At 42.4% G+C, this 13,039-nt stretch overlaps 1 protein-coding gene across 1 annotated transcript; it reads left to right on the forward strand.

Annotated features, from left to right (window-relative positions):
• Positions 1–1,392: 1,392 nt before the first annotated feature.
• LOC125537742 (probable plastid-lipid-associated protein 12, chloroplastic) lies at positions 1,393–11,333 on the forward strand. Its single transcript, XM_048701061.1, has 12 exons — positions 1,393–1,484; positions 6,074–6,497; positions 6,619–6,672; positions 7,260–7,334; positions 7,473–7,592; positions 8,741–8,932; positions 9,117–9,200; positions 9,277–9,366; positions 10,064–10,123; positions 10,218–10,297; positions 10,866–10,976; positions 11,113–11,333. Exons 1-12 carry the CDS (start codon positions 1,393–1,395, stop codon positions 11,189–11,191), a joined length of 1,461 nt encoding a protein of 486 aa, XP_048557018.1. The 3' UTR covers positions 11,192–11,333.
• The last annotated feature ends 1,706 nt before the right edge of the window (positions 11,334–13,039 follow it).

The raw sequence follows: 13,039 nt of genomic DNA on the forward strand, positions 1-13,039 counted from the left end.
AGCCTAGGCCTACTCGGCCTACTAGCACCTAACCCTAACCCTAGGTGGCAAAGAACTTACCATAAGTCCCATGTCCATGCTGACGACCTCGCAGTCCTCCTCCGAGCTAGTTTCCTCGTCGTTCCAGGAAGGCATGGTGGCAAGGAGGTCAACGGCGAGCCACCTCAAAGACGGCGAGCGGCGGCGAGCTCGTACTGGAGCAGGGGAGTGAGAGCAGGGGAGTGAGCGAGCAGAGCAGGGAGAGAGTGAGTGAGCAGGAGCGACCGACCGAGGGGGTTTATTTACCCCTGTTCCGACCGGGCCGCGTCGGCTAACGGCCGTCAACGGCCGCGCCGTGAGCGCGCGTGGCCAGGTGGCCTGGCATGTGGGCCCAATCCGTCAGAAAAACGGTTAAATCGCTAGTCACCGCGGGTTTGGGTTTTTTGAAACAGCGGACCGCGCGTTTGGTAGCTTTCTGAGAAAAATTAAAAAGTGGTAGTTTTTGGAACCCTAACCTGTAAACTAGTAGTTTTATGCTATTTACTCATGCGTATGTGACATATATGTGTACGTCCCAGCACAGGTTTGAAACCAATCAATTATCGAAAACAAACTTCTCATACAAATAATATCGGAAATGTTAACGCCCACACGTGTGGCATTTAGAAACCCGCCCACACGCATTCGATGCCGTTCGATCCATCTGCACGAATTTTATAGCAATTGCAATCGGGGTCAAAAGCCACGTAAGCAAACGGTGTTGTGTGGGAGAAACACTCCTCGCCCGAACGCGTGCGGTAGTTCACAATTCAGCCCGAACGTTTAGGGCCTCTTTGATTCGTAGGATTTTAAAAATGTAGGAATAGGAAAAGTATAGGGTTGGAGTGGCATGCCCACTTGAATCCTATAGAATTAGCAATGAGTGTTTGATGTCACAGAAAAAACAAAGAAATTGTAAAAAGAGGTTGGAGTGGATGTTAGGTTTCCTATGAAATGTAGTACAAAATATTCCATAGGAAAAATTCCTATGAAATCTAATCCTATGAATCAAAGGACCAACATAGGAAAAAATTCTAAGGATTTCAATCCTCTAGAAATCCTATAAAATTCCTTTGAATCAAAGAAGCCCTTAGATGTTGAATCTTCAAGCATCTGCCGAAGGACCAGCGCACCTTATCCTCTCGCCTCAGGCCCCCACCCCCACTCCACTCGCTAGAGCGGCTGTGGCGGAGCCTTCCCCCCGCATCGACGGCGGCCTCCGCGTCAACAGCGGCGGGCATGGAGGAGTGCAGCTACGCGACGAGGAGCTCCGCTGCTCCCGCGAAAGCCTTGCGCCGAGGAGCTCCCCTCCACCCACCCCGCATCGACGGAGGCCCCTGCTTCGACGGCTGCGGCCTCCCATGACGGCCTGACATGGAGGAGTGCGGCGGCGGCGCTCTTCCTTCGTCTCCGTGCGCGGCGGTGGCGCTCTCCCTTCGTCTCCGTGCGTGGCGGCGGCGGCGGAGGTGTGCATGCGCACAGTAGAAGGATGGTGCCACGAGCAGTTTTGGCGGCGGGTTCGATTCCGGCGAGGACAAGAAGGCCGCCGCGCTTGGGGCTGCACGGTCCGACGACGTTTCTGCTACGCAGGCGATTTGGGCTCGGCTCCACCCCTTGCAGAGGCTGGTGCCCCCGACGACTATCGCCTCTTGCCGTGAGCCCGAGCATCAGTGCTACCGCGGCGCTCTTGGTACTGCTCGTCGCAACCCCAGAGCAACCTCCTCCCACTCCTCTAGCTGGCGCCACTGCCCTCCATGGTGAGTCCATCCCCTGCTAGATACATCCGGGGGGCTAGCCGCTGGATGCTCTGCTTCAACAGTGTCGCACTGCCCCCAAAATTTGGCGCTCTGCATTTTGCTAACTGTTGCTGCTAACTGCTATTTTGGTCCATGTTCTGTAGCGTTGTTGCTGACTAATGTGTGCTAGTAGCTAACTCATGGAGATGATAGGGGGAATGGAACGATGTGCATTGGTCAGTAGAGATTCCCCTGGCTTCCTCCTAGCCTTGCTTTTTTCTGTAGCAACTTCATCATGTGAGAGGAAGCCAAGGGGATCACGAAGTTATGTAGTGGAGTTGCCATGAAAAATTTGTTGCCATGGGCATAATATGTTACGAGTAGTTGCCCTGGCTTTGATAAAAAAAATTCATGGCAAATTTTGAACATACATTTGCCATGGTAATTTTTCATCATTTTCCTTATCATTTCATATTCGTGGCAAATTATTCTATGAAACCATGGTAAATTTGAAAAAAAATCCAACTACAATTTTTGATTATGCATTTTTTCCATGGCAAATTTGATCATTTTTTGCGTTGTTTCACCTACACAACAATTTAATCATACTAAAAGATGGCAAATATTGGTAAAATACCATGGCAAATTTGAACATGCATTTTTGCCATGGCAAATTTGATCATACATTTGCCATGGCAAATTTAAAATATGCATTTTTTTTCCATGGCAAATTTGAAATATTCATTTTTTCTGCCATGGCAAATTTGAATATGCATTTTGCCATGGCAAATGTGAAGTATGGAAGTTTTTGCCATGTCAAATCTGAATATGCAGTTTTGCCATGGCAAATTTAATCATTTTTTGTGTTGTTTTCTCATACATGGCAATTTTAATCACATAAAATATGGCAAGTTTTGGTAAATACCATGGCAAATTTGAACATGCTTTTGCCATGGCAATTTTCTCTTTCTTTTTAACATGGAAAAATTGCTTCATATTTTTTGACCATGGCAATTTACTTTCATGGAGCATGGGCAACTGTAGTTTACGGAGCATGGCAATTTCTTTTGTTTGCAACATGTCCAAAAATCACTTTTGTTTGGACCACAGATTTTAGTTTAATAGATCGTGGAAAATATAGTTTATGGAACATGGCAATTTTATTATATGGACCATGGCAAATGTCTTCTCTTTTTTTTTGCAGCATGGCATTTTTCTTTTTGAACGGGCCCATGGAAAATTTAGTGAATGCATCATGGGACTTATAGTTTATGGATCATGGCATTTTTTAGTCTATGCCTCATACAAATTTTCTATTTTTTGAACGGGACCATGGCAAATTTTCTTTCATGGCAGTTCGTGGAGCGTGGCAATTTTTCGTCCTTCTTTGCAACACGGCAAATTTTCTTTTTGAATGGGACCATGGCAAATGTAGTTTACGGGGCATGGCAAATTTTTAATTATATGAACCATGGCAAATTTTCTTTCTTTATTGCAACATGGCAAATTTTCTGTTTTCAATGGGACCATGGCAATCTCAGTGCATCTTTCATGGCAACGGTAGTTTATGGAGCATGGCAGATTTTCTTCCTTCTTTTACAAGCTTGCAAATTTTGTTTTCGAACAGGACCATGGCAAACTTAGTGTGTGTATCATGGCAAATGCAATTTTCGGAGCATGGCAATTTCCAATTTTAAGGACCATGGTAAATTTTCTCCTTTTTTGCAACATGGCAAATTTTCTTCTTTGAAGGGACCATGGCAAATTTAACGGGACCATGGCAACATTAGATTTACTCATGTTTCAAAAATAGATACCATCGCAATTTTATTTGCCCCATGGCAAATTAAGTTCAAGCATGGCAAATGTAGTTTAAGGGTCATGGCAATGTTCTTTTCCTTTAGCAACACGGCAAAATCTACTTTCCATTTGACAATGGCAATGTAACTCCTCCCCGGCCTAGACGTCGACTAAGATGCCGACCAGGAGGTCGTCCTCCATGATGACGACCATGATTTTTTGTTTTGTTTTTTGAAAACATGGCATTTGTTTGAATTTTTATGTGATGGCAAGTTGATATGCACCCCTGCTGCAAAACTTGCCATGTTTTTAGCTTGGGAAACAACAATATTTTCCATGGCAAATTCATACAATTTGCCATCATATAGCAGTAGAGATGTCATGGCAAATTTTCAACCAATTTTTTTCCTTGGGTATAATCAATATGTAGTTTTTGCGTTGGCATTGTTTACTGCTTAGACCATGGTAATTCCAATACTTTTAGACCATATTTTTCATAACCAGATCAATAACAGCAATTTTAATAGAAATCATTCGTATACAGCAACTCTATCAAACTTGTTGCGCCATGGCATTACATATATATGTATATATATCATTTTATACAATACTTTTCCATGTACACTTTGCAAACTTGTTGCCATGGCAAAAAAATTCTGACACAAGTCAAATTGTTTTTGTTGGCACGTATGTACTATACGGCAACTGTATTGTTTTTAATTTTTATAAACACATGTTCCTGGTGCTGTTTTTTGGCTTGTTTTAGTGAAGCAATAGGTAACTGGGCTGCATGTGCTTTTTTCGTTGCCAGCGTCATGTTGTGCCAACAGGAAATCATTCGGTCTAGGTTCGATCCCGCACGAAACATGTATGTTGATACAGGGGTGTGTGGTAGGGTGTTCCTCCTGCCACACGTGTGGGCGGTTCTAATATTCGCCCACACATGGCACGTGTGGGCTGTCTTCTACTCACACCACACACGGTGTGTGGGCGGGTGTTGCTCCCACCACACGTGTGGCAGTTATTGGTTTCCAATAATATCTGCATTCCAGGTGGGTGGGGCTCGCCCGCATGTCTTCCAAGGCAATGGAGCAAGTCTGGACGGCCGCCTCGTCAAGAAGCTTCCGCTTGCATGATTGAGCCAGCGTCGGCATGCTCGACATGGCAACGTTCCACTTTCATGTTCGTGCGGCCAGTGTCATCCGTAAAGCAATTTCGAAGCTAAAGTCGTACCCTCCATGAAATTGCAACCGTCAACGCTTCGCCTCTTCGACGATCTTCCTCACAATACCATCGAGGGTGATCATCTCCCACTCTTTGTCATTGAGATGTAAATGAGTGAGTGGATCCATCAGCCGCGAACTGCACACCAACATTTTGCGTTCGTGTTGGACGGGTCCCCATGCAGAAAAGGCTCTCCAATTGTGAACTGAGGGCCATGTAAGGGTATTGATCATGCATGTTAGAATCCCCTTCTACCCTTTGGATCTTGAACGACGTGGTCACGTCCAGTGGCGGAGCTAGCGAGGAAGAGCAGAGGGGGCAAATGACGAAATACAATTTGTGCCACCCAAAATAGAGTTTCTTTAGAAAAAGTTCATGGACTGGGGGGGGGGCATGGCCCCTGTAGCAATAGAAATAGCTCCGCCAGTGGTCACATCACATCCAACGGTCAAGATGAAACGTTGGTTGTTGTCGCCTATGGCCTTCCAGGTTGTGAAGAAAGCAGTGGACTCGGCTTCTAGGTATCACTTCCGAACAAAATCACCGCCCATCTCTATGATGCACGTTGTCGTACAAACTACACCAATGACCGTCATCATGATATAGTCGACATTAGTGGGGAAGGAAGTCAAGCAATGATTAGGGTGATGATTTGGAGAGGAGTAAGGTGGTTTCAAGAGTATACAACAAAGATGACGACAGTTAAGGGCGAGAGGGGGTGGGGGTAGAAAAGGCAACACCTTCATAATTGGAATTTTTATCGATCATGTGGACGTGGAAAACCACATGTTACATTTTCGATAGTTGTTGATGTGTCGATCCAATCCGAGCAATCGCCCGAGAGCTGCATCTTATCATTAATTACACTCAACTGACAAAAATATGGCATGGTTAGCCAACCAATAAAACTGAAGTAAATATTATGTTCGCCTCCCTCACACGTATGGTTGGTCCGGCATGTCACACTAGAAACCAATGTTGCCTCCGTTGTGTCGCTCATCGAAGGCAGCAACGTCGTCGGCTTATTATATCACCGGCATGTGAGACTGTTTGTGTGCAAACATAGTAAGCCAAAACTCATCTCTCCATTGCGTATGAAAATTTCCCGAAAATCCTTCTCCACCATGCTTGAAAATTTCATTATTTTTTTTCATGTTTTCTTTTTAGTTAAGTGTTAAGAGTTGTCTTTTTCAAGGAGGAAAAAGTGATGTACTGAAGGACTCACACAAGCGTTGGATAAAAATTGAGCGGTGGAGAGTACCGATGGGAGCATGTACACGGAGAAGGTAGAGCAGCGTCCGTGTAAATAACGGCCGTGGCAACCATCCCGTCCACGTGGCGCCCAACTGCTGGTCCAGCAGATCGATTGCCCATCCAACACCGGCGCACTACACCCGGGAGGCGCGAACGAAAGCCACAAACAAACGACGCGCCCCCGTTCTTCTTCTACCGGGCGCCATGGCCGCCGCATTAGCAGCGCCTACAGGCCTCCTCAAGCTCCCTCCTTCTTACGCGCCGCCTTCTTCCCCCTCTCCCCCTCTCTCCAGCACCTCCTACGGGCGGCGCTCGCGGAGACGGCCTCGCCTTTGGCGCCGCGGAGCCCCGCTGCTCGCGGTGGCGGCCGGGGAGGTGTCGTACACTGAGCCGGAGGAGGCGCTGCTGGAGGCCCTCGTCGGCGTACAGGGCCGTGGCCGTGCAGTCGCGCCGCGCCAGCTCCAGGCAAGGAGCCAGCCCACTTGCCTTTGAGACTTGAGCACACGCGTGTTCTGCGCAGCCGCGCGCCATGTGCTTGTTGAAATGTTAGTGTTACTGATGCAAGCGTGGTGATCCGCATGTGCAGGAGGTGGAAAGCGCAGTGCAGACTCTGGAGGCGCTGGAAGGTGTGCCCGATCCGGTAGGTGGCCTTGTGCTTTTTTTCTGTATGATTTGTGCTTGAAGGTAGGTATTGAGTTACCTGATGAACTCATGGAAGTGTATATTTGTGTTTTACAAAAAAGGACAAAAAATAACCATCATTTGTCGGCAGCATGTGCATATTTGTCTCGAAATACTTTGATCTTTAAATGGGCACAACTGAAGATATGCATATTGTGCCATGAAGTGAATTGCCATCAACAATTTTCATTATTCTAGAAAAAATAAAATCAAATGATCCAATCATGTTTAACTAATTAATTGTACCAGTTCAGAAGATGTTCTTCCTCCGTTTAAGTTTACTTGTCACTTTTGACTGTAGCATGGTTACCAAGGAAACAAATTCATTCATCCAGTGTGTCAAGAACTGAAATGCATCTATAACCGAAGATGAAGTATGGTGAATGAAGTATTACATTGTTCTTAGCATTTATCGAGGTGACTATTAGAGAAACTACAAATAATGAATACCTCCATTAGCATGCATGTATTTGACTGCTGTAAATTTTCTAGAAAAATATATTAGAAAACAAAGGTTGCTGCTTAGCATTTATGGTTTATATGCAGACCTCTTCAAGTTTAATTGAAGGTAGTTGGAAGCTCATATTCACTACAAGACCAGGGACGGCATCCCCCATTCAGGTAGAATAAAACTAGCATGCTCATGTGAGCAACTATATGTTCCATTTTGTATTTTATCTATGCATTACGTATTCAGCTGTTGGATTGTTCACACCTGTAAAAGTGACTAAATTTGTTCTCAATTCACATTTGATGCAGAGGACATTCGTTGGAGTTGACTCTTTCAGCGTCTTTCAGGAAGTTTACCTTAGAACAGATGATCCAAGGGTGGTCAACGTTGTCAAGTTTTCAGAAACAGTTGGTGAACTGGCAGTACAGGTAACTGCTCTGTCGATAACTCAATGTCGCCTTAGCTTCAAATGTATAGGGAAGCTTTGTGTATTTTGATGTTTCCTATTCAACCATAAATATGCTCGTGATAGTCTTGCCCCAAATTCTGCTGCTTCATTTATTGCTGCCCTCAGTGTCTAATTGTGTCTTCCAGAGTCTGGTTCTATATAGAAACTCATCGGGTTGTAGAAGAATTATATAATAATATATGTAAAGTAAGCTTCAATGTCATGCTAGAGGGAAGTGCATGGGTATTTCCTGCACAGAGTAAATACAACGCTGGAATTAATATGAGGACCAATATTATCAGGAGCTAAACAACAAAATTAATAAATATAAATTCACTTGATCATCTGATTTTTTTGCTAATAACAGTGTTTTAGGATAGACCGGAGGGGATACGGTAGCGCTATACTGAAACACGTTGTATAATACATGATACCATTATGGGTGTCCTGATCTTTCGATGAAAACCATGATATTGATTCGGTGGAGTAGACTTTGACAACTGGATTACTCTGTGCCCAAGAATTCTTTTTTACCTTCATGGAGAGGCTTCATTTTATAATATAAGTCACCAAGCAACACATTGTCTTCATGCACTGTCTTCATCTTGAGTGACATGATCGTCATTTTCTTCTTGGTCTTGACATTGATTCCTCTTTTGAACTTAGATTCTTGGTCTTAACTTGTGCTTGAACCTTCTTTTGACCAGCAAGTGGAAGTAGAGGTAGTAGTGGTTCTATCTACGGTGGTCATGTCCTCGTTAGTACATTACAAAGCCGGTAGTAGAGCCAAACACATAAATATCGTTCATTTTTCTTAGTGTGGTTCTTTCATAAGACTTGGCGGATAGAAGATTACTGCTGAATTAATATGTATTTTTTTATTATTGGAAATGTTGAAGACTCACTGAGTGTTCAATTGATCTATTGCCATAGTAAAAATGTAGAATGTTGGGAAGAGATGGCTTCTGCTCCCTTAAATATGGATACCTAAACTAGTAGTCTGGAACTGTTGATTATATTCAAGGAGGATATATGCTCTTACTTATGCTACTGCTAAGTGGTACATCTATAGTGCTTTAAGGATGTTCTACATGATTTTGCAATGAGGTTTGTTAAACAAAATATCAGGCAGAAGCAACTATAAACGATGGGAAGCGCATTCTCTTCCGTTTTGACCGAGCAGCATTCGCTTTCAAGTTCTTGCCATTTAAGGTTCCATATCCGGTGCCATTCAGGCTTCTTGGGGATGAAGCAAAGGGTTGGCTTGACACTACATACTTATCTCGTAGTGGGAACATACGTATTTCAAGGGGAAACAAGGTATGTAATACATTGTCTGCATGTAACGTTGCAGCCATGGATTTAGGGTTTTGAATTGCATAATTATTCTCTCAATTTTGTTGAACCCATGGTGGAGTATATGTAAAGCACTTCTCCATAAAATATGCGGTTTTTCCAGACCTCCTTGTATTTTATTAGCTTTCCAAAACAACATGTAGTGCAGGGAACCACATTTGTTCTCCAGAAAAGTGCAGACCCAAGGCAAATGTTGTTGTCAGCTATATCTGCAGGAACCAGAGTAAAAGAGGTGTGTTATTATATCTTGGACGTCCGTTATAGCAGTAACATGAGGTATTCATTTGTACAATATGCTTGTTGGCCAGGCTATAGATGATCTTACTTCAAGCAGAAAAGGGGTTGTGGTTGATATGAATACCCTAGCGGGAGAATGGCAACTGTTATGGGCTTCAGAGGTCAACCTTTACATAAGCATTACAACAGCGATTTGAGATTTCTATGCATGCCATTTCTTTTCTGTAGAGCTTGATTTCTTGTTGGTCATGATTTTATTATGATTGATTAGTTGACTATGGAAATCAAAATATAACAAAGCACTCCCAGACACTTATGAGTAACATCATTTTTCTCTATCTTCTTTTCCAGTAATCATATTGTACAGTTTGTTATGATTTCTGTGTAAATCTATTTACACTAGGGTTCTTCCCAGCCACCCTTATAAAAGAACATAAAAAATTGTACGGGTATCAGACCGAGATTGAAGTTATGATTCTCGCTAGAGTCAAAGAAGGTGGATGCTTTTCTGCATTTTTGAAGGGCCTGAGAGCTAATGCATATTTATGTTTGACGAATGCAACTGACTTGGTAGTCATGACTCCTGTTATTCACAATTTTTTTGGCTGTCCTGAATGCAATCTAATGGTTCAGAGACTAATTCTTTTCTGTGTAAAAATACGAAGGTTTTAAGAAAATGGGTTCAAAACTATCTGACTCCTGTGCAATTTTCCATGTAATCGCATAAGTAATTAAGTATTTTCAAAATGATACAGGAGAATATATACTATACTTTAGAGATGGCATATGAGGGGTAGGGGTAACTTCCACTGCTTGTAGGATGTGTTTTCCCTTTCATATATTTAGTTGTATCTGCAGAGTGAGAGTGGAGGTGGAAGCTGGTCATCTGTTGCATCTGCCGGTCTCAAGGATTTCCAGGTAAGCTACAGAACTTCAGAAAAGCCGAGGAAAAAGATGATATGATACTCTCGTGTGTTTCTTGGTACTTGACGCGAATCAACTATTCATTCAGACCATAAAGGAAGATGGGCAACTGAAGAATTTGGTGAACCCCTTTCCAGGTGTCAGCCTCAGTGCAAGAGGCAACATATGGTAAGTTTGAAGAACTGCATATATGTTTATGTGTATTTCCTCTCTCGGATCGTTTCAATCGTCAACGATAATGAAGCAAATATAGTGTGAGTATCTTTACTCCATTCCGTCAGTACATGTGATGTACAACTCTTAAAACTAATATGTTGACAAAATCAAATAAAACGGTAATATATTTCCTTAATGCCAGAAGGAAATGCGAACATGCATTGACTGTACAGTACAATATTCTGTACACATGGTCACATGCAGGAGAGGTGATGTTACACGTGCTGCGTAAAGACTATAAGAATGGTACATACAAATGACTTCATAGATGTTTAAACCATCGGGACATTGACTCACTTCATGACTACTTTCATACATCAATACGCTGTTGCCGCACAAGCTTCATACAGCAGTCTGTTACTATCCATTATGGACATGTATCAAAATTCGGGTCACACAGATTTTTTCTGTTCCTCTCTTGGAGTTCCCTTGTGATCCTGATTTATACACCTCCACTTCAACACTACTACAAAAGGTACACTTATATTTTTGTGCTAAGTATGTTGTGTTGAACTTGCAGCAAAACTGGGAACAACAATACCTTCAGCGTGTCCATGAATGAAGGCGTTACTCAAGTTGGTGGCGTACAGTTTCCTTTAGAAACCGGAGGAGAATTTGTCATGGAGATCTTGTAAGACTCGACTCCCATTTCCCTTTTTTGACTTAAAAGATAAGAGTTATGGACTGACCAATTTGTTGGTGGTCATTGTTGGCTCGACATATTTGATAATTAATTCTTGTCCTGACACCTATGAATTTCCTTTCAGGTACATTGACAATAAGATAAGAATATCTAGCCTCAACCAGCACAAGCTTGTTCATTTATGCATTGTAAATAAAACATAAATGGCCAAATTGCTTGAGCTTATTGCTGTAGAAATTGTTGTATATAACACAGTACTTATATTGATGAAATAACTGTATTTTAATGTAATATAAGAGATTTCTCAAATCATTATGTGATACACCCATTTTTTATTTTCCCTAATTATCATTTCCCCTGGATTTATGCTTTTAGCTAGGAATCTTTTTCTCTGCTAGTCATGATGTTTGAAGAATGCCAAGACCTCCACCATATATAAATCTTGTTATGACATTCCTCAATCCGCATCCACCAAAAATACCTCCCCCCAGTTCCCCATTTTACCCCTTGGTAAAAAGCCTCCAAAAATAATATGAAGAATTCCACCATTTGCATACACTCACAAAGACTCTTATAGGTATAGCATCACGAGGGTAAAAAATATGTCTAACCATATCCTCATCCCAACTCTTTGTCCCGGAGAGGAACATGTTACACCCACTTAATCCTTCATCTATCTCTCTTGCTAGAATTTTTTAGTCCAGACTTTCTTGGCAGCCAATTGTTCAGCAAATATTGACATTCTTTCCACATACACTCTCCACATGACTCTTTTTTCAATAATTCCAAACCATGCATGATTTACTTGCCACAACAGTGAAAAAAATAGAGGAAAAGGATTGTCCAATAAATGATCATTAGGATAATATTATCTCTTAGTAGTCTAGCATAAAAAGGTATGGGATTCACTAGGAGGTGTCAAGCCTGTATTGCCAAAAGAGCCACATTAATAAATGTAAGTCACGAAAACCCATGCCTCCATGCCCTTTTGGCTTGATAGTTTTTCCCCATGAGTACCTTTTGTGCTTTTCTCCTTCTCCCCCACTAGTAGTCCCTAATCAAATGAGACAAGTCGTCGCATAAAGCAGCGGGAAATCTAAAAGTCCCTATCACATAAGTTGGCAAGGCCTAAATGACAGATTTAATCAAACTCTCCTCAATCGCTCTAGAAAGATACTTCTTCATCCAATTCACTAATTGCTTCAGGAATTTGTCTTTTGTAGATTGAAGTTTGCCATCTTTCATGTGTCCCTCGAGAATTGAGAGTCCCAAACATTTGCCCTCGAAATTGTCCGTGACCACCTGAAGAATCACCATGATGCCTACTTGGTCCTCAAACTGCACTTTTTGCCAAACATAATATAAACATTTGGATGAACTTAAATTTCCGTCTCGCACCCAATTCTTACGAAGCCAGTATATTCTTGATGACCGGCAATTGATCAACGAATGTTTTACAAAATAATTGCATTCGAAATTTCCATTCGGTCGGTCGTGAGTTTGATTCCACCACTTTTAATTTTGGCGAAATGTGTTCTATCGCTGCATTCGAAAAAGTTTTTTTTGGGGGGGTAAAATTCAGAAAATGATATTTTTTGACTCCTCCTTGTATGAAAAAAAAATAAAACTACTTTGCCCCCTTGTACGCGTTTTTTTTTGCGGGGTTCGGCTACATGTTAAGGTGTATAAAAAGCTGATGTGAATGTGATGCTCAGTTGGAGCAATAATTTTATCTTATAACTAAGGCTGTGAAGCAAACCAATATGTAGTTGTATAGTTAGGAGGAATAGTTAGGAGGACAGCAATATCATCAGCCCATCACTTAACACCAATACTCGTATTTTTCAGTACTTATTTCAGGCCTTGAGACGATGTATCTTCAATGGAAGAAGACATTTTTGTTGTGTTTCCCAACTTTCCCAAGGCGAGGCACAAAGGCCATAATCAATAAGCCATACCATAGGAGGTAGCGCTTGTGCGCGTCAAACTTCACCAAACTCTTTTGATGCAACGGAGCGGACGGCGACCAGTGCTGCTCGTCAGCGTACGGC

The sequence above is a fragment of the Triticum urartu genome, chromosome 2 (genome assembly GCF_003073215.2).
Source record: "Triticum urartu cultivar G1812 chromosome 2, Tu2.1, whole genome shotgun sequence".
Taxonomy (NCBI): domain Eukaryota; kingdom Viridiplantae; phylum Streptophyta; class Magnoliopsida; order Poales; family Poaceae; genus Triticum; species Triticum urartu.